General features: G+C 38.8%; 1 protein-coding gene across 2 annotated transcripts; it reads left to right on the top strand.

Annotated features, from left to right (window-relative positions):
- Nucleotides 1-86: 86 nt before the first annotated feature.
- On the top strand, nt 87-18,559 carry LOC123875202 (prolyl endopeptidase). 2 transcript variants are annotated; one of them, XM_045920901.1, is made up of 16 exons: nt 87-251; nt 3,358-3,468; nt 7,269-7,492; nt 8,134-8,321; nt 8,914-8,996; nt 10,079-10,221; nt 11,903-12,062; nt 12,409-12,528; nt 12,832-12,912; nt 13,196-13,381; nt 14,599-14,712; nt 15,276-15,424; nt 15,923-16,135; nt 16,997-17,136; nt 17,614-17,804; nt 18,315-18,559. In XM_045920901.1, the coding sequence occupies exons 1-16, from the start codon at nt 108-110 to the stop codon at nt 18,378-18,380; spliced, it is 2,313 nt and encodes a 770-aa protein (XP_045776857.1). In that variant the 5' UTR covers nt 87-107; the 3' UTR covers nt 18,381-18,559. The 2 variants fall into 2 exon arrangements, with proteins under 2 accessions (XP_045776857.1, XP_045776867.1); XM_045920911.1 differs by lacking the exon at nt 87-251 and adding an exon at nt 456-475.
- Nucleotides 18,560-22,315: the final 3,756 nt, after the last annotated feature.

Below are 22,315 nucleotides of genomic sequence, written 5' to 3'. Positions count from 1 at the left end.
TTTTTTTTTTTCAAAACTTTTTCAAAATTCAAAATATTTTATTCAATTAAAGTGCAACACTCACTTCAGTTTTGACAGAATTTTCAAGCTAGCAACCTAAAATTGAAATGTCAAATTGCATGGCGGTGCGTCGCTTTTTAGCAAATCATCGCCGATTTTCCGCGAATTTTACTCTATTTACTGCAAAAAATAACAGTTTACTACCCAAATTAAACACAGGACTTAAGTGCTATTTAAGGAGACAGCAATTGGTAAGATTTCTGTTACAAATTGACCAACTTTTAGCAGTAGTTGAAGTGATTTAATTTAGCTGAAACAAACTTAGAAAACAAGTTACCTACGTATAACCGTACCATTTATAATTTACTAACGTTATTTAGCCACGCGTTGGTGCGCTATCATAATGTACAATTCATGTGTGACAGAGTTAACAGTTATGGTTATTATAAAAAGCACCAATAACCAACAATAGTAATGCATACTTATTTCTAAGTTAACTTCTTTACCCCTCCAGAATAAACTCTTCTCCTTTATGTGAAGTTAAGTTTCATCTACATTTTACTTTTTAGTCTAAATTCAAAAATTATAATCAAATGCCAGTAATTAATAATGGAATTAATAATGAGAAAACAAGCTCTCTTTTGGCAAAATAAACTCCAAAAGTACTTCACATCTTTTTGTTATTTCTTTGTCCATACTTTCACGTATATACATATAGTAAGTGTATTGCTTGTATTTCAATTTTACTATGAAGATCAAAATATAATACTGACTATTTAAATGAAAGGGCCCATTCACTGTTATAGTCCATGGTTCATTAACTTGTCACTTTACAATGTTATCTATTTTATGCAATCATTACTTGTATACTTAGTATTATAAATGTGAAAGTGTGTGCCTGTTACAGTTTCCTGGTTCATTTGTTTAACCGAATTTAACGTTTGGTACAGAGACAGATCAAAGAGTTTGTATGAGATTTTTTTTTAAATCCACACAGATAAAGTTGCAGGTAGTTTCACATCAAAAGATAACAGTCATACTCTCCTTATGATTGCTAGTGCAATAGCAGCACGATTGCAAGTGGTTTTGTTATGATGCAACTGATAATCTTTATTTACTTAGGTAATGTTTTGTGAATTGATAATGATTTTAAGATTATTTAAACATAAAAGGCAAACTAAATTCCTGTTTTTTACCTACCTACCTTGCCTACTAGATTTAGGTTTTTAAAAATCCCTTGGAAACACTGAACACCCAAGGATAAAAGTAGCATATGTCCATCCCCGGGGTGTAAGCTAACTTTGTACCAAATTTCATCAAAATTGGTTAAACTATTGGGCCATGAAAAGCTAGCTGACAGACAGACAGACACACTTTTGCATTTGCAAATCGCAAATATTGTGATAATAGAATATAAAATTGTTGACCGAGTGAAGCAAGGTCTCTGAGTCTACTTGAGTGAAATATCACTTGTCCCGTGTCCATCTGTTCATCTGCCTGCCTTACAACTTATAAATTACTGAATGTAATTACTTCAAATTAAAACTTAACACTATGTCAATTGTTGGCCTAAAATACAAAAATCTTTATTTCAGGGGCTCTCATACGAAATGGGGGGGGGGGGGGGGTTGTTCCCAAAGTAGAGCTTGAATTCATTGCTATATGTCAAAACCGGCTACATATTATAGTGGAGTAAATAAAGCCGTAAAATAGCCAATCTTAGGAAGTCCTCAGAAACAGCTCCGATTTTGATGATTTTTTTTTTTAAATTCTTGTTTTTTATACATTATTTAAAATCAGAAACGTTTTGAAGCGGGGAAATAATTTTTAGTATTTTTTTATCTATATGTGCGATATTTATCCACGAAGTCCAGAAAAACACTACCTTCTCTTTGAGAAGTTGTAAAGGAGGTCAAAAGCTACAAATGACCTCTAAACGCTTATGGGCAAAAACCGCCCGTTTTTGAGTTATTGATCGTTTTCAGAAAAATACGTATTTGTTTCTTTTTAAAAAAAAGTGAGGCATATTTTCGACTTTTTATTTAATTTCTAAGTACTAGACATCTCAATTAATAATTTTGAATACTAAAATAAAAATAATCTTTGTAGGTTCCCCGGTTAGGGATCCAAGACTGTACCAGTTTCATAACTTCTATTGGGTTACTTTGCCAAAAATGCTATTTTTTTTTTAAGTTACAGAAATTTTTGGCTTGCAAATTATTAGCAAAGCTTCTACAAATTCTCAGCTATCTAATGATGTACAAAACATTAAAATAAGTTGAATATTAGCTAAAAAAACGATAAAACAATAGCACAGGGAAGAAATTTCATAACGCTTAAATTTTAAACTGAAACTTGTGTGTAATTTCAGTTATAATCTGTACTAATAGATGGCGCTGTTAACATTACTGTGAAGCATTATTGCAAACTTAAACCGTCTCCAATAACTCTGCCATACCCCTTCCAGGTTAGCCCGCTTCCATCTTAGACTGGATCATCACTTACCACTAGGAGAGATTGTAGTCAAGGGCTAACTTGTATCTCAATAAAAAAATAAAAAACTCTTTAGCACTTTTTGCGTCTAATGTTAAAGTCAACTATTACAATACAGTTAAAACTGTCTTATGGGAGTTATGGGTACTGCGAGGTCTCAGTTCGGGGCGAACCTCTAGTTATTGTTAGCTAACTCCCTAGTTTTGCAGGTTAACTTTCTATATTATGTTTCTTAAAACTTAAATGTTGAATACAAAACTTTTTGGGATTAGTGCTTTCAAACAGACACAGTGGTTTTACGCTTCATAACAGATTTTCGAATGGAGATTGGGGTACCTTCATTGCAAAGTGAAACAAACGCGACAATGAAACCTCCATATGAGTGAGCGAGACAGAGTATAACTTCGCTTCCCTCAAGATACGATAGAAGTAGACACGATAATAATAGATAGTCGAGTGGGATATGAACAGATTTGAACTAACGACTTTCAGATTTCAGTCTACTCCCAATTTTATTCGGCTTTCTGACCTTTGAGCTATTGAGGCTTGAGTAGCATCAAGGAGTTCGCATTTTGATTATTCCTTTATCTTGTAGCCTGGCTGCATACAATCTATTAAGAATAAACCTGTCATAAACGACGTTAGGATCATTGGATCATAGAATAGACGATAGACGGCTTGAGACGTTAGAATTGAAAATTAATAAACTAAAATTCAACTTGTACGTAAAAAACTATCAGAAAAAGCTCGCGCGATCATAGTTTTTGTTCAATATAAAGACAGTCTTGAGCAGCGCGCTGATCAGTTAGCGGCGAATCCACTATGCGGAAACATGTGTTACTGTTTGTCTGTGTGTTGTTCCAGTGCGCACACGCATCTTCATATTCCACATTCGTCTCTCCCAGGAATATGACCTTTGACTACCCTGAAGCTAGGAGAGATGAGACTGTGGTGGACGACTACCATGGAACTAAGGTAATGTCCTTTTCTTTATTGATTTCAGTTTCAGCGTCTGATGGAGAAGTATTGAACCGTCTCTTAACACGTAAGAGCAGAGCTCAGTAAACGTTATGGCGATGGTTCATGGCATTTTTTTTGACCATACAAAAATTTCAAAAAAATACACTATTTCAGAATGTGTTATTTAATAGACATTTGAACTTTTCACCAGTAGCGCATTTTTATCTTTATTTTTGTTTCACTATATTATATATAGGTACTATAACATTAGGTCAGTCTCTCTAAATTTACTAATAGGTTACTAGTAAAGTTGTTACAGTTTGTTGCTTAGGTGTTCGACCATAACTGAAATACAGAAAATAATAGAGGAAAAGTCGAATTCATATGGTCTATAGTTTTACTAATGGCACTATAATTTATGAATCTTATTTACTGTCTGGTAAAATAAAATTGGAGGGAAAAAGATAGGTACCATCGGAAATTAGCGATTCATTATAAGCACTGTCAATATTTTTCATTGAAGAATACCTAATATAGATATCTTATCTCCTGCCTATTGTTCAATGGAAAACGTGATCGGAATTATTGAAATCAATATCGTTTTAATGCTTGACTACAATCACACAATGTTACAAGTTACCACATAATGGTGATGATGATAATAAATTAATCTGAAATATAGTTACACTTGTGTATAAAAAGTCGGCCAAGTGCGAGTCGGATTCGCACACAAAGGGTTCCGTACCACCCTACAATAAAGAACAGTTTTAAATTTTCATGGCAGCCATATTTAAATTTTTATTATTTGTTGTTATAGCGGCATCAGAAATACACATTATGTGAGAATTTCAACCCTCTACCTATTACGATTCACGAGATACAGCCCGCTGACAGACAGACGAACGTACAGCGGAGGCGTAGTATGGGGTCCCGTTGGCATCCTTCGGGTACGGAACCCTAAAAAGGGTTCTTAGGGTTCCGTACCCGTTCTTTTGTAGGGTCTGTAAGCACAACAGAGTCCAATTAGGTATTCTATTTTTCTATAGTCAATTTTCGTAGCGAAACGCTAATACGTTATGGTATACGGCTTTGTCTGTAGCACAGAATAAATCCTACTGATATTATAAACGCGAAAGTTTGTAGGTATACTTTGCAGATGGTCCCATATTTTGGTGAAGATCTGATGAATATCTTCGGAGATGGACAACAGAACTCCTTAATAGCAAATTGCTCGCGATCAGTGTAACAGCTTAGTAAACAGTATGGTTTTAACTGGGCATAGCATATTACACGTGTAGAAACAAAAAATATTTTTTACTTATATGTAGAAATTACGCTACAAAATTATGTAGAAGCTGACTCGCCGATATAATTATATTGATACAACTTCAATTATTAATTACATGGTAATTATTTCTTAAGGTTTTCCTCAAGAAAACAAACCAGTTACTACCATGTACCATGCACATTACTTATCAACCTGAATATATACAAGTGTAAATTAAAAATTTATAACACCCCCGACAAGAGAACGTTACAGTACCTAACTAGAAAAGAGCTGATAACTTGCAAACGGCTGAACTGATTTTCTTGGATTATAGTTAAGAACACTCTCGATCAAGCCACCTTTCAAACAAAAAAACCTAAATTAAAATCGGTTCATTAGTTTAGGAGCTACGATGCCACAGACAAGATACACAGATACACACGTCAAACTTATAACACCCCTCTTTTTGGGTCGGGGGTTAAAGAGAAAAAGCTGACTGACTGATCTATCTACGCACAGCTCGAACTACTAGACGAATCGGGAAACTATAATATAGACATCCGCTAAGAAAGGATTTTTGAAAATAAGGGGATAAATAGGAGTTTGTTGTGTAGTCCACGCGGATGAAGTCGTGGACTTAAGCTAGTTATAAGTTGTACGAACACTAGTACATAATCTGTGTGGTTTTGTTTATTTGTACAAAAAGATAGGATACAGCGTAGGAAGTACTTTATCAATCTGTATTGAACTTCTTGTATAAAGTTCATTCGGTTAATGAGTATAATAAATTATTATAATCGTAAGATTGGATGGCGGTGATTCCTGTTTAGTAAATGAGTTTTTATGTGGTTGTCCAGTCAGTCAGTCCGTCCGTCCGTCTGTCTGTCAGCGGGCTATATCTCGTGAATGGTAATAGGTAGAGGGTTGAAATTTTCGCAGAATATGTCTTGCCGCTATAACTGCAAATAATAAAAATTCAAAATGGCTGCCATGAAAATTAAAAAGTGTTTTCTTGTACGATGGTTCGGAACCCTTCGTGTGCGATAACGACTCGCACTTGACCGATTGCTATCCTTTTCCGCACCAAGCATTATGAAAGGGATAGCAATATTTTAGACCAGTCATTTAGTTTAGTTACCTACCTATAATCAACTACATGAGATAGGTATTCTTATGCATTTTATGTAAGTTCTACGTGAAACTAGTACTTATATCTACTATTCTTAATACTAGTAGGTAAGCAATATTATGAGCAACACTGCTCATTAAATTCACATTAACTGCATACAGAAAGCAATTGCACCGACAATCGACATGCACTAGAATTACAACGGGATTACAGTACAAGTACCATATTAGGTCGGTACGTGTTGGTATAATTAATTAATCAAGACGTATAGTGGGTACTGGGTGACCCTATGAATCAGCAGTAATTAATAGATACATACCTCTATATCTAGTTAATCATGCCATCAAAAACTTAAACGTGAAAAATAGGGGCCAAGTTCAAGGAGACAATGTGCCTAATTCTGTTGTACACAATCTCTAAACTAAAACAAGTCTAAAGTCTAGTGCTATCGTTTTCGGCAGCGAGCATTATGAAAGGGATAGCAAGTAAAGCAAAGTCATTTTAGTTTAGTTCAGAGATTGTGTATCACAAAATTGGCCACGTAAACTAAAGATGGTACTTAAGAAACTATTCAAGTTTGCATGGCAATAATATTGTCTGCAAAACATATTCTAATTTGTATAACTAGTTTTTCGTGGCTAGTTTTATTATGGGTTGAATGAACTTAAAAATATCATGAGAACAATCCTTGATCTAGTAGCCAAAGAAACTTCTACGGCAGCTACTATAATATGCCAAATGCTTTGGTCACCTCTGAGCGATGCGAGCGGGCGTCTTGAAGGAAGCCTAATCTCTAAAAATTCATCGCTCAGTAGCCAAAAAGAAACGATCGGCGATCGCTCTGGTTGTAGAAACCAAAGAGCGTCGTCCATTCTAATAAAAATAAAAACTGACAAAAAACTGATCATATTACCTATTTCATTAAGTAACTATCTGTGCACTGACCCTTGTAGTAATAAATCGCAAAAACTTGTTTTCGTTCCAACTCGTGCAATTCAAGTAGTTCAGGGCTGTTCAGTTTATAATGATAAACAAACGCTTTGATATCGATAAAAATATTTTCTACTAGAGGATGCCCGTGACTTCGTCCGCGTGGATTTAAGTTTTCAAAGATCTCGTGGGAACTGTTTGATTTTCCGGGATAAAAAGTTGCCTATTTCAATTACAGGGACGCAAGCTCGGTACCAAATTTCATACAAATCGGTTAAGCGGATGGGTCTTCAGGAATCCCGTGGGAACTCTTTGATTTTCCGGGATAAAAAGTAGCCTATGTCCGTCCCTGAAATATAAGCTAACCCTGTATCAAATTTCGTTTTAGCTGTTGCCTCACAGGGAAATTCCTAATCCTCATTTAAGGATATACTAGTCATTCAGTTTATAAAATCCAGTAAATAGTAAAAACCCTTATACATTCCACAGATAGCAGACCCCTATCGTTGGCTGGAAGACCCTGACTCCGAGGAGACGAAAGCCTTCATAGAGGCCGAGAACAACATCACCCGCCCGTTCCTCGACTCGTGCCCCGTGAAGGCGGACATCCACAGCCGCCTCACCGAGCTATGGAACTACCCCAAATACTCCTGCCCCTTCCGGAGAGGAGACAAGTACTTCTTTATGAAGAACACTGGCTTGCAGAACCAGAAGTAAGTTGGGCTGATTTTTATTGAGATTCGCAAGCGCGATACGCGACAGTGTCGTTTGATCGTAAATGGCGTTCCTCTATTCCTGCCCCCGTAGATGTCTACCTATTCAAAAAAAAAAAACTGTTTCATTTTTCTTTTAAAAATTTTTTATTTCACAATTTTTAGTGGCCCCACTGTACTATAATATGCTATGCCCAGTTAAAACCCTACTGTTTGGTATATTACACTGATCGCAAGCAATTTACTCTTATCCATTGAGGAGTTCTGTTCTCCATCTCCGAAGATATTCATCAGATCTTCACCAAATTTATATGGGACCACCTGCAAAGTAGGTACATATACACTTTCAAACAAAAAAATCTGATCAATGCTCTAGATTGAGAGGAGAGTGGTGCTATGTGTGGTACCTGATGCCTATCCAATTAATTATTTTTAGCTTTTAGTACATTATCTGTATCATTATTGTTTCTTTACGATAAAACCAGTTAACTTAAAAAAAATACTTATTTTATTATTAATGTAGATTCCAAGATTTCCAATTTAGTTGTGTATTGGAATTATCTTCGGTTGATTTCATATATTTGTTTAAATACTTCTAAAGCAATTAACTAGTGTAACTAACTGTTATCCCTTGTCTGCAGTGTCCTATACATCCAGGATAGCTTAGACGGTGAAGCTCGGGTATTCCTAGACCCTAACACTCTATCCGAAGATGGCACGATCGCCTTATCCGGTAGCCGCTTTACCGAAGACGGTTCTACATTCGCCTACGCACTGTCGGCTAGCGGCTCCGACTGGAACACCATACACCTGAAGGATGTGGAAACAGGTAAAATAATTTAAATGTAATGTCAAAACAATATTTTTTTCTTATAATTAAAAAAACTCGCCTTTTTTTAAAATATTACTACTTTAAGCGCTGGTGGTACAGTAGTGCCTTCTTTCAAAACCTTAGTCCTTTCCCATAAAAACTTGTCACAAAAACTTCGTCTTATCTTCGTCGTTTCTGGACGCCAAATTCGGACCTCCAAAGTCGGTCACCCATCCAGTCACCGATTTGTGCGAACGTTGTTTTACGATCGCAATCGATTGGCTACTGTCGCAATTATGGCACACGTTTCTCAAGTTTTAATGGTATGTGTCAGTTAAGGATACTATGTAAAAGCTTGCAAAAAATGTTTATAGAATGATAAAATTTGATAAACTAGTAGACACCCGGATGCTACTACGCTAAAAAAAAATGTGCCTAATGCATTGTTTTAGTGGTCTAAACCATCTTCGCATTATTGCCTTTCTAATGAAACCGGTTTGTGGCGCATCGATTGGGTGGTTTCAAAGTCTATAACAGACATAGGTGGAAACATGTTTTGTGCTTTATAATTGTATTTCATCTTTATTAACTAATTTAATACTTGTTCTAGGCCAAGACTACCCGGAGGTGCTAGAGAAGGTCAAGTTTACCTCAATGTCATGGACTAAAGACAATAAAGGATTATTTTATGCGGTAAGCGTATTAACTATACCATCTTAACTTGTCTTTAAATTAAGCGGAACGAATAGGCAATTGTAACACAACAATACTCCATTTAGGAATCGTAAAAATTTGTATAATATAAACGGATGTATTGTCTATTTTATTTGTTACAAAATAAAATGTTTATGCATGTTTAAAAGACAATGGTTTGTATATCTCCCCTCCTAGCCAAATCTATTCAATCATTGTGGCGTCAAAGAGTAACAAACATCTTAACGACCTGACTTATAGATTTATAATATTACTAGCTGATGCCCGAGACTTCGTCTGTGTGGATTTAGGTGTGTAGAAATCCCGTGAACTCAGATTTCCGGTATTAAAAGTAGCCTATGTCACTCCGGGTTTTACTATACCCAATACCCATGCAAAAAATCACGTTGATCCACGGCTCCGTATCGTCGTGATTGAAGGACAAACCAATAAAGCAACAAACAAACACACTTTCGTATTTATAATATGAGTACTGGGTAGTGATAAGAATTGGGCTACAAGAACAGGGTTGCGGGTTTTTTAAACTGTTGTTTGATTTTAAAAGGACATTACAAGGTATCAATAACTAATGTTATAACTATAATGTATTATTTCGAAATATTCTTTCTTTCTATTTACTGAGATTAGCCCGAACAAACAAGAATCAAGCGCGGCGGGGGACTTCAATATTGTAATATGTAAAGACTTAGAGGATAATAGAAAGGAAGTAATCTATATGCACATCAAATACATAAGATAACCTTAGGACAGAGGATAATTCTTGTGACCTTTACTTTGCAATATGTGATGTGCATCACATTGCTTTTAAGATTTACATTAAGTTGGCTAAAATAGACTGCTTGGTTAATTTATTCATACAAATATCTCACGAAGGCTCCCTTATTTGTCTCTCCAACATAGAAGTAAGAGAAAGGATGGAAAATAGAACAATTATTATGAGAAAAACATTTTTTCCTACATTCAGTAGAGTGGTAACTAGCCACGGCCATAGTCTCCCACCAAAAAAATTGCTAAGACATATGTAATTTATTTTTGACATGGGCATCATCAAATTGTTACAGAGGTACCCCGAGCAGACGGGCAAGACAGACGGCTCGGAGACGGAAGTGAATCGAGACCAGAAGCTATGTTACCATCGTCTCAACACGCCGCAGAGTGACGATGTTATAGTCGTCGACTTCCCCGAAGAACCCTTGTGGAGGATGTAAGTATATGGATATACTCTCCCGACTCTCCGAATAGGAGGTCGACGTTTTAACCACTAGGACTGGGCTATCACCGCTTCCAATCTAAGTAGGATTTGGACCTTTCGCCCCAGCTTTGCTTGAGTAGAATTTCTGGAAATCCTTTTTTATGCTATATTCTATCCGCGGAAAAACTTAGTATAGCTCTCTTTCTGTTACGTAATCCCATACAAATGACTGAGACAAAAATCTCAGTGAGCGTTAATCATTTTGGTTCACCAAACGTGTTTTCATAAATCATTCGAAAATATTTATTTATTTTATTTATTTAAACAGCTTTATTGCACAAAAAATACAAAGATAATAATAAATGATACAATTTTAGACCTTATCACTAAAGTGATAAGGTCGCCCTTAAGGTGAAATATTAAAAAAAAAAAACATTCGAAAACATCGTTTCGTTTTTGATTGGTTGGGGTTTATTATCCTTATCCTTTTGTAGTAATAATGATTTCCATTATCAACAGAAATGCCAACACTCGTATCCTGAGTCAAGACAGTCCCTCGTACGTTAACCAAATAATTACAATTCAAAACTCTTAAATATGTCTTGTTTTAGTATAACTGGTAGTGGTACCGATCTGATAACAATTGAATTTTTTGATTATTCGCATCTTTTTCTTACCAATGTAATTAGAAAAGGACAGACAAACTAAATTTAATTTAAAACTGCCCAACTTTGTAATATTAGGTGTCAGTCTTGAGCGTAGGATTTTAAACTTTAGCAATATTTAGAGTCTAATGGGAAATTCGTTTTCCGTCCTTTTTGAGCAATATTAAAAAGAAAAAGATGCAGATACTCTAAATTTAGTTTAGAGATAAACATCAAACTCAGTGGCATTATCATTGTATTGTATTGTATTACGCAGTGTTGGTATTTTTATTCACGTCAGTCACACTTTGATGTTAAAATTATGTCAGTAGTTATCACATCAATGTTATGGCAGCTAGAAGAAATGGTTAACTTAATTAATATATGTAGCACGTAGATGTATAATACTTGCATTAACCATTTTAACGTTATCATATTGTTTATTATATGTATTTATTCTTGGCTGGATGACGCCCACGATTTTGGCTACCACCAAAACTTTCGCCCATTTCGGCCGAAACCGAAGTTGATTTTCTGGTCGAAGGAAGCCGAAGCCGAAGGTTCCGTCGGACACTACTTATCCATACTAATATTGTAAATGCGAATGTGTGTCTGTCTGTCTGTCTGCTAGCTTTTCACTACCCAACGGTTTTATCGATTTTGATGAAATTTGGTACAGAGTTAGCTTACATCCCGGGGACGGACATAGACTTTTTATCCCGGAAGATCAAAGAGTTCCCACGGGATTCTTGGAGGTCCATCTGTTTAACCGATTTATATGATATTTGGTACAGAGGTAACTTGCATCCCGGAAATTGACATAGGCAACTTTTAATCTCGGAAAATTCACAAGAGTGAATAGGCACCTTCTAGGTGAACGCGTCCCAGATGGGACGCGTCCACCACATCATCACTTTCCATCAGGTGTGATTGTGGTCAAGCGCTTACCTATAGTGAATAAAAAAAAAAATAGTTCCCACAGGATTAAAAAAACTAAATTGAAGTCGCGGGCATTATCTATTTATCTATAAAATGGGATTGTATTTCAGTGGCGCAGAAGTATCGGACTGCGGTCGCTACCTACTGATTTCACCGGTGAAGGACTGTCGCGATAATCTGCTGTTCTTCGCGGATTTGTCCAAGACGCCTCAAATCGACGGCAAGCTGCCATTGACGCAAATCGTTCATAAGTTCGAGGCCGACTATGAGGTAAAGCTTGGTATCCCAATATAATAATATCTATTAAGCTCTTTTCAATTACTTGTACGGTCTTTTAATACGTGGTGCATTCAAACACAAAAAACAGAGACACATAGCTCAGAAAATAGTATTTAGTATTTAAAAAAAATACTATTTTATTTCATGTGATATTTAGCAGCTGTTTCTGTGATTTATAGCCCTACTCGTGAGTGAAATACTTGAACAGTTTCAGCCTGGTTTGCGCAGATTCATAAATAAATAATCACTAACTAATTATACTTAAAAAAAGTGTTCTTAAATATATGCTTTCACACAAGCTTGACATATAATAATCATATATTTTTCTTGTCTCCAGTACGTAACCAACGAAGGCTCGGTGTGCATATTCCGTACAAACAGGAACGCGCCAAATTACCGTCTCATCAAGATCGACCTCAACAACCCCGCCGAAGAAAACTGGGAAACGCTCATACCGGTAACTTATTTTATAGGCAATACCTTTGTGGTGGTCACTAGATGGCAGCACGAGTACCATAAAGCTAAAGCTCAAGTGGAATACGTAAATCTGAATCGCACTAACAGAGCGTTTAGGGATCTGCACTATACAGGGTGGTCAAAAAGTCGTGGATCAAACGCAATAGGGAGATAGAGGAGGTCATATTTAACAAAAAATGTTTCTACAGCAAGGCCATATTTAAATTGCCCTAAAAGTTATAAATATTTTAGTTCCAGTAGCGACCCTTTGCAGTTGTCGAAACTAACCCTTAAATTTTTTCAGGAACACCCCAAAGACGTATTGGACTGGGCGTCCGCAGTAGACAATGATAAACTTGTTATACACTACGTTAGAGATGTTAAAGTAAGTACCTGTAATCTGTTATCATTTTCATTTGTGTACAACAAATATAACTATTATTATTCATAAAGATTACCCTTCCACAGATAATTTGTCCTTCAATTACGCTGTCACAGAGCAACAGATTGGTCTGATCTTTTTACATAGATATAGCTGCAGAAGGACATCCTCTTTATCCCGTAAAATCAAAATTTTCCCACAGTATTTTTGAAAATCGAAATCCACACGTACGAAGTCGCGGGCTGCACTAGTTAGGATATAAATAAAAGCGTTTGATATGTTTCAGAGTGTCCTCCAACTGCATAGTATGAAGTCTGGCGACATGATGCAAGCGTTCGACTTAGACGTGGGCTCCATAGTTGGCTTCTCGGGCAAGAAGAAACAGAGCGAAATATTCTACCACTTCATGTCGTTCCTGACGCCTGGTATCATCTACCACGTCGATTTCAAAAAGCAACCCTATACGCCTACCGTAAGTGTCATTTTAGCCTGTGGACGTCCACACTGGACACAGGCGTTCTTTAGTCAGCGCCAACACTATCCTCAGCCTTCCTCATGTAGTTACTCCCACTACATTCTTTATATTGTCATTGCATACTCCGTCGTCATATGTTATACGTCAGTACAGTACGCATTAGTAGAAAAAGCGGGCGATTACGTCACATCCTTAAATTCAAATGATTCCAGTTTTAATTAATTGATGATTAATGTTCCAATGATTAGAGTTTTCCAAAAAATTTTTTAGAATTTCAATTTTCTTTCTATCTTCGTTGATCTGGAAACGTTCACATTCTTTATTAAAATCTTTAATCCACTGGTGAGCATTTGAGTTTCTGCCGGTGAATTTCTCAATTGTAAAGTCCTTTGCAATTTTCCCCAAACTCTGAGTTTCAGATTTGGTTGATTTTCCTTACAACAATTTCTCTAATAGTTTTTCCAACGTTCCATTTGAGCCACTAGGTATAGATTCAGGATTATTAGTTTTTTCTATAATTTCTTCTAAGTAAAAATCATTAAGCTGTAAGTTTTGTTCTTCATCCAAATATACTTTTGATATATCATCTGTCAAGGTTATCCATATTTTCCTTGTTTGATGTCTTTTAAGCAATGATTTTCTTACCTTGGCATAGTTGGAAGTATTTGTAATTACTTGGTGTAAACTTGCAGGTTGAAGCTCGGCAGGTATTCCAAATATCTGGCCTGTAGGTGTAGCTATCGAGGTTATACAGATGGTGTTTGATTTTCCATCCGCTGCTGGTTTCACAACAAAATCAAACCGCAACCGTTCCATGTTTAGTGAAATATGTGCAGAAAATGTTGTTTTATAATGTTATTTTATTGTTGATTTAAGTCGGGAAATGAAACGAAGACTCAATTGCGTTTCTATGTAATCAGAGAAACAACATTTAAAGCCTTTATTTTCAGTTACAAATCTTTTCTAATGATAAAACAAAAAATACGTTAACTTCCAAACACCGACAAAAACTTCCGCTGTCAATTTTCCTAACTGTCAGTAGTGACACTTGACAGTTAAGTCCACAGACTAACCGCCTTCAGAATATGTCTTAGCACCAAAGACAAATTAATAAATTAAAGAAAAGCACTGAATAGGTGTCCATGGGTAAAGTGGTTTTCTTTACATAATCAAAAAAACTCAATATTTATTTTTGAAATGATTGCACTTTGCAGGTATTCAGAGAAGTGAAGGTGAAAGGGTTTGATGCGTCGCAGTACGAGGCTAAGCAGATATTCTACTCCAGCAAAGATGGCACCAAAGTTCCTATGTTTATAGTTTCCAAAAAGGTAAGGCCGATCAAATTGCAGTTAAATATTTAGTACCTGGCCGCGACCGGGCTTCGCTCTCTTCGGGCTCTTACCGCTTGGAACCAAAACAAAAGATGTTCTCTTGGGAACTCCGTGATAAACTGAACTGACTTACTACTACTATATTGAACTGCTTTGAAGTTTTCGGTACTGTGCAGAGTAGTCGAATTTTGAAGATGATTTTCTTGTGAACATCAAAAGGTCATGACACAATTCAAAAGCAGCGGCTTTCGAATGATTGCGCCATATTGTCTGTTTGACAATTTTCTGTCTCACTCACTTTGCGAACATCGTACTGAAATGCTAAATCGCTTGGCGGCTCGGCTTTGCCGATAGGATGGTAACTAGCTTACAGCCAAAGTCTCCCATAACACCAGAACAATTTAGAAAATATAAATTCTCAAATTGCTCCTGCCGGGAATCGAACCCAGGACTTATTAGACCACAGCACTCATTGAGGTCGTCAAAATATCGGAAATATCAACTGACATTTCCCAAAGATTTAAGTAATTTGTAGTGGAGCTTTTAACGTTTTGTTTCAGGGTCTGCCGCGCGACGGGTCTAACCCTGCGCTAGTGTACGGCTATGGCGGTTTCAATATCAACGTCCAACCCAGCTTCAGTGTAACGCGGCTGGTCTTCATGCAGCACTTCAACGGCATTGTGGCCATACCCAACATACGCGGGGGAGGGTACGATGATTTTATTTTTTGGTTTATGAAACCTGAGAAATTACAGCCAATTAGAGCATTCTCAAACATATTCAGCCATATATCATCCAGCAAAAGGGGTCTGATCTCAGATTCGGAGATCTTTGCAACACAACTTTATATTATTGTCCGGGGGCGGTGTATAGGCTCGACCGACAAAGGAAAATTTCCACCGAGCGGTGTTGTAATCGGTAGCGCCTGCTGGGAAAACTGTTAGTGTGATTCAGATTTGCGTATTCTATTTAACCTCCGATTAAGGTACCCGTGCTGCCATCTAGTGCGAGTATCATGAGTAATCAGGCTTGAGTTTGTGTACCTACCAGTGATTGTTGATGATTTCTTCGTATGAGTGAGAATCGCCATCTGCTTGCGAATGTGGCGATCGCCACATTAGAATCCCATATTTTGCTAATAATATTTTTAAATCACACCAACCAAGCAAACTGAACACGCCCAATAATGAATTTATCTTCCTTGCAGTGAGTACGGCGAGCGGTGGCACAACGCGGGCCGCCTGCTGAACAAACAGAACGTATTCGACGACTTCCACGCGGCGGCCGAGTACCTCGTCAGCGAGAAGTACACCCGCCCCGGCCTGCTCACCGCGCAGGGCGGCTCCAACGGCGGCCTGCTCGTGGCGGCGTGCATCAACCAGCGGCCTGCGCTCTACGGCGCCGCCATCGTGCAGGTCGGGTCAGTAGCCAATGTACTCCGATAACCCATTGTCCACACCCGCCCCGGCCTGCTCACCGCGCAGGGCGGCTCCAACGGCGGCCTGCTCGTGGCGGCGTGCATCAACCAGCGGCCTGCGCTCTACGGCGCCGCCATCGTGCAGGTCGGGTCAGTAGCCAATGTACTCCGATAACCCATTGTCCACACCCGCCCCGGCCTGCTCACCGCGCAGGGCGGCTCCAACGGCGGCCTGCTCGTGGCGGCGTGCATCAACCAGCGGCCTGCGCTCTACGGCGCCGCCATCGTGCAGGTCGGGTCAGTAGCCAATGTACTCCGATAACCCATTGTCCACACCCGCCCCGGCCTGCTCACCGCGCAGGGCGGCTCCAACGGCGGCCTGCTCGTGGCGGCGTGCATCAACCAGCGGCCTGCGCTCTACGGCGCCGCCATCGTGCAGGTCGGGTCAGTAGCCAATGTACTCCGATAACCCATTGTCCACACCCGCCCCGGCCTGCTCACCGCGCAGGGCGGCTCCAACGGCGGCGTGCATCAACCAGCGGCCTGCTCGTGGCGGCTTGCATCAACCAGCGGCCTGCTCATTTTGGTGTGCATCAACCAGCGGCCTAAAAAACACCATTATTTCATAGTTTTCACGTCCGTCGGCAGTCACCACTGACTGCCAATTTTCATTCTATTATTTACCTAGATAGTTACGATTTCCAAAAGTAATTTGGTTATTTGATTCCATGGTGGCCAACATTGGTTTATTTACATGTCAGTAGAATGAATAAATCTGTCCTTTCCACATTTTTGGTTTAGTTCTGGCCTCTGAACCACTAGGCTATCATAACCCCTGGTAATAATAAGGTGGTGACATTGCAGCGTGCTGGACATGCTGCGCTTCCAGAAGTTCACGATCGGCCACGCGTGGGTGTCGGACTACGGCAGCTCCGACAACAAGACGCAGTTCGACTACCTGCTCACCTACTCGCCGCTGCACAACATACAGCCACCTGACAATGGTAAGCATAAACTAAAGTACGGCCAACGAAAAGAAATACAAAAATTCGGATTCGGCAACATTCCGCTAATAAAACCACCTTCAACTGAATCTTCGGCTTTGGACATAATGAGCCAAAGTCTTGCCCGATACTGAAGGTTTCTACATTCTAGCAAGCGCCAAAATTGAACGTACTGTTACGAATATTCCAAAGCGCAATAGAGACGAGGCGCGAGGGACGAAGGTCACACTGCTTTGCGCCGGCTGACCGTTATCGCCAATACTAATGAACTGAATTTCTTTCGATTAACTTTGGTTTCAGCCAGAAATCGGGTCGACACTACTGTTTTTCAACGGTGGGGTGAATATATGTAGACGAGAGAGATAATATAAATTCATTCAACAAGTATTTCCTGAGTCTACAGTGATCAGTTAATGTTCTAATGACTACTGTGTTTCCTGCTTACTCAGGAAGCTATATTGTTTTGATAATTTCCAGTGAGTCGGGCGGAATACCCGGCGACACTGGTCCTGACGGCTGACCACGACGACCGCGTGGTGCCGCTGCACTCGCTGAAGTTCATCGCGAGCATCCAGCACGCCGTGCGCGGCTCCGTGCAACGCCGCCCGCTGCTGGCGCGCGTCGACACCAAGGCGGGCCACGGCGGCGGCAAACCCACCGCTAAGATTGTGAGTATTGGTCACTGTTATCATGATATTGTTTATCATGATATTTGAAACGCCCCTGACTCGGTCTCGCTAAGTTTGCATCTCGCTGGAATGCGGCACCTCTCCGTCTCGCAGTCGTCTTGTCGCGTTAGTGCGGTTCGCATACCGTACCTAAACGTCAGTGTGACGTAATCGACGCGAGGTGCAAACTTAGCTTGACCGAGTCGTAAATATGATTTGACGCACTTCAACACGAAGACAGCATAATTTCGATGGGAACTTAGAACTTTAATTTTGTTCTTTTGCTCCAGCTGCCCCAGCCCCACAACAAATATAACATTTTAGTTAAAATTATTATTATAGTCCGTACAAAATGACTTCTCAGACGCCAACTCTATGGATCAACTGTCATGTTAAAAGTACCTTTAAAATAAGGACTGAAGTCGTACTTTTGACATGACATTTGACACAAAGTTAAAAAGAGAAGATTATGTTGGTTGATGCCTTATGATTTTGTTTTTCTTGTTTCAGATCGATGAACACACGGACATCCTTTGTTTTATGACGCAGACGCTCGGTCTCAAGTTTGAGAAGTAATCGGTTGCCATACTACCAGTCACATAGTATTAATTGCATCGATCGATGATTGAAATAGTATTATGTAAATATATACAAACCACACACTGTCAGATTACCTCGGGCCTCCGCCAGGATGCTGGTGATATTGTTATGCATTGCTACTATTTTATATTGAATAAACTTTGTTTTTATTTTTAGCTGTTTTTTTATTGTGTAAACCTTGCGTCTGTAACGCTAGTCATACTCGATCAAGTTAGCCGTCGAGTTTGCAAGACTTGAAGTGGTGTCTAGTCAACTGATAGCCATTTACACCGTGAAGTGTGCATGACATGCACTAGCCATACAGCGTCAAGTTTACTAGACGCCCCATAGAGATACCAAGTTTGCTGAAAACATGACCGTAGATGAAAATATGTCCGCCGAGAACTTGCCACGGACTCGACCCACACGGTGAGCGATCATTTCGCTGGAAGCGAACAGACTCGATAGTTCAACGTGGACTAAAATCCGCTGTGAGCGTTGACGTGCCTAAGCTTACTCTTTGGTAATATTATCATCGTGCAATATGAAAATTATGAACGTGTCTCTCTATACGAGTGGCATTGTAGAGCAAAACGTCAGCGACTACCAGTCTTTGCAGACACGCGGCTATCAGTCGCGTGACCGCGACGATACGATGCCGAATCGATACGAGGCACAATAATCGTACTCTCGATGAAGAAAGATTACCCGACTCGATAACCCGATGTTAGCCTTGGAACGTTAGTTCTTTTTGTCAACTCTCCCGTACGTTTGTGTCGATATCCTCGACTATTACTATGGGCTATTTTTGTATATTCGATTTGTATTATTCGATGCAGTCGAGTAATAAAGACATAATATGTACTAAGAGATATATCTCTGGTCTGTGCAGGCCTTATGTTATTTCGCACTCATAGAGTAGATTAATAAGTTCGTTCCGCAAAAGTAGGATAGACTACAGGCCCATGTTGAAAAATGGATGGGTCATATGAACCACCAGGTGACGTATACAGGACGATATAAGAGCATAAAATAATAAGATTCAGCACTATGCCGTCACTTGTAAGCTGTCCAACAGAGTGCTGGTGAGAATTCAAAAGTGCAGGTAGAGTGAGTACATTTTGGTCATATATTTTTGTACGGCATTTTTACCATCGATAGATCCATGAAAAATAATAAGAAAGCGCGCAGTGCCGTAAAAAAATGGTGCGCCACAAAGTCAGTAAATTGTTTGATTTTCTGACCTTTTCCGGGGTAAATTTGGTCATTTAATTCTGTACGGCACTAGTTTCATACTGTTTCAATACAGCCTCTAATCCATTATTCCGCAACGCCGTACAAAAATCATGCGACAAGGGGAAAAAATTGAGGGTAGCAACCCCCTCTCTTTTCGTGGTCCGGGGGGGTGATTTGAAAAAGTACGGCTTTGATTCCAAAACATTATCTAGCACTCAAAAGTACTATTAAAAATAATGCCGTCAAAAAATTAGTGTTCATTTGAATGTGTATCAATAATTATCTTAATTTCATGGTATACTTGATTTTTAAAGCTGTAAAATCATTTGACTCTGTACGGCAACTTTTTTTTTAACATGATAGTGTAAAATACTATTGTTGTATAGTATTGCCGTTCAAAAAAAACTGTTCTAAAAAAAATTATAGAGAAATACAAAAACTGAAATTTTTCAAATTATTGCAAAAGTTTAAATATTCATAGATTAATAAAATATAGCAATTTTCTACGCTGTACACGCTACAACTTCAGGTGTGTACAGTAAAATGATACTTCAGGTCACTGGTTATATGGTTGTTTATTTCTTAACTCGTATACAACTGAGTACAACAACGATCGATACTGCACTCGATACTGTATGCTTCCGCAAGCATCAAACTACCGCGCGATGCACTCGGGCGACAACGCCATCTATCCGCGGTTGGCGAAACCAAACACACATGACTACGAATTTTATAAAACATTTTAGCAGATTGTACATTCCGCCCACCATGAACCGCTGCTGGTTCATAAGTAACTAGTATAACAAATATAGAACTTAACAATTTGATGATCATTAATCACTAGTCCATGGTGGCTCTACAGAATAATTTCATAGAAGTAACACATTATGACAACCTTGAATTTAACTTACACTAGAAAGCAATTTGCTTACAACTTAACAAAATACTTAGGAACTAAATTACAAAATTCTCAAATTCTTGGCTACAAGAGATATCTATAAGATGGTTGTAAGTCAGTGACTAATCGCTAACAGCAAAAGTGATCTTGTATCTACCTATCACATCATGCGTAACATTGTCCGAACCAGCATGCTTGTCAACGATTACGTCCTATAGCCATCTAGCTGAGTGAAAAAACTGACCCATCGGACGTACGATGGATTGACTAGATGGCGAAATACGACAAAAAGATTTCGGTGATGTCTGTCTGTCTTTCTCTACTAGTTTGGTATCTTGGCACTCTTTATGTGGACTGTAATTTATTTTAACCTTGCTTAGCCAAGAGGAACCTTGCTTCCACAAATTCAAACTATCGCGATCTTCGACAGCTCTCAAAATATCCGATCTACGATTAGCATTGAAGGTCTTCCATCTACTTCGCTGACTGCTACGCGACGCAAGTACTACGGGAGAGTCAGTCCGAGCGTGAAATTTCTCCTTGGATGAAATATCATGTGGTTCTGGCTCCCAGAATTTCTTCAACGTATCATTCTCATTTATCTGAGTGTGCATGCTGACCATAACACTGTTTTCTTGGCACAACTTAAATTTTTGAGGATTTGCATGAATCTGGCCATATAAGATCCATCCAAAGTGAGTGTTTTGGACCACAGGGGACCCAGGAGGACCCTTGATGAGACCTTCAGCTAAAATCTGACTATGCACTTCTGCACCAAGCAGCAAATCTATTTTATTGGGTATATCAAACTTCGGGTCAGCTAACTTCAACCTAGTTAGTTCTGGCCATAGCTGAACGTTTACCTTCTTTGAGGGAAGAAAAGGCGTCAGTTTGTTAACTACATGAGCTTTGACTACCAAAGTGTATTGAGGATCATGGATAGACTTCAGCTTGATTTCTACCATCGACATAGAAGCTACAGACTTGTCCTGATTACCAACTCCTGAAATGTAAACCGTGTTGGGAGTTTTCTTCAGTCCTAATGCTTGTACAGCTGACTCGGTTATTAGAGAAGCCATTGAGCCTTGATCCAACAAGCATCTAACAACTACATCAGCACCTCTTCCCGACTCTACTTCAACAAGAGCTGTAGGCAAGAGGACTTGGCTACAAACCCTTGAAAAACGGGCAATTTCTTCGTTTTGTGATGTGGTTGCTGACGAAACAACTACATCTTTCTCACTCGACTCTCCATTCTCTGACTCTACCTTCTCTGACTCTACATTCTCCGTTGCTTGGGGATGAAGTAGAGAATGGTGCTTCCTTCTACATACTCTACATCTAGAGGATTGACGGCATGAAAAGACAAAATGGTCCGGGCTCATACAATTGAAACACAGCCTACTAGTTTGGACAAAGTTATGCCGGGTATTATAGTCACTCTTCGCAAAATCTTTACAATTCATTAACTTATGATCGCCTCTACAATATTGACAGCTAAATTTGGACAGATTGGGTGTATTAGAACCATTAAAATTCGCTACATGAAAAACATTGACCTTATTGCTCACATTAGAAGGCTTAGGTTTAGCATCCAAAAACTCTAGAGATCTAAACTTATGTTCAAGAAACTCTTTAAAAGCAGACAAAGTAGGCAATTCATCAGATTCATTTGCCTTTGATTCCCATTGCTTCCTGGACTCAGGATCCAGCTTTTGACTCGTAATGTAAATGATAATAATGTCCCAGTTACTAATGTCTATCTCTATATTTTGTAGAGCACTAAGACATTCGTTCA

This window comes from Maniola jurtina, chromosome 2, assembly GCF_905333055.1.
Source record: "Maniola jurtina chromosome 2, ilManJurt1.1, whole genome shotgun sequence".
Taxonomy (NCBI): domain Eukaryota; kingdom Metazoa; phylum Arthropoda; class Insecta; order Lepidoptera; family Nymphalidae; genus Maniola; species Maniola jurtina.
The sequence above is the reverse complement of the archived record's forward strand: the minus strand, read 5'-3'. Positions and strand labels throughout refer to the sequence as shown.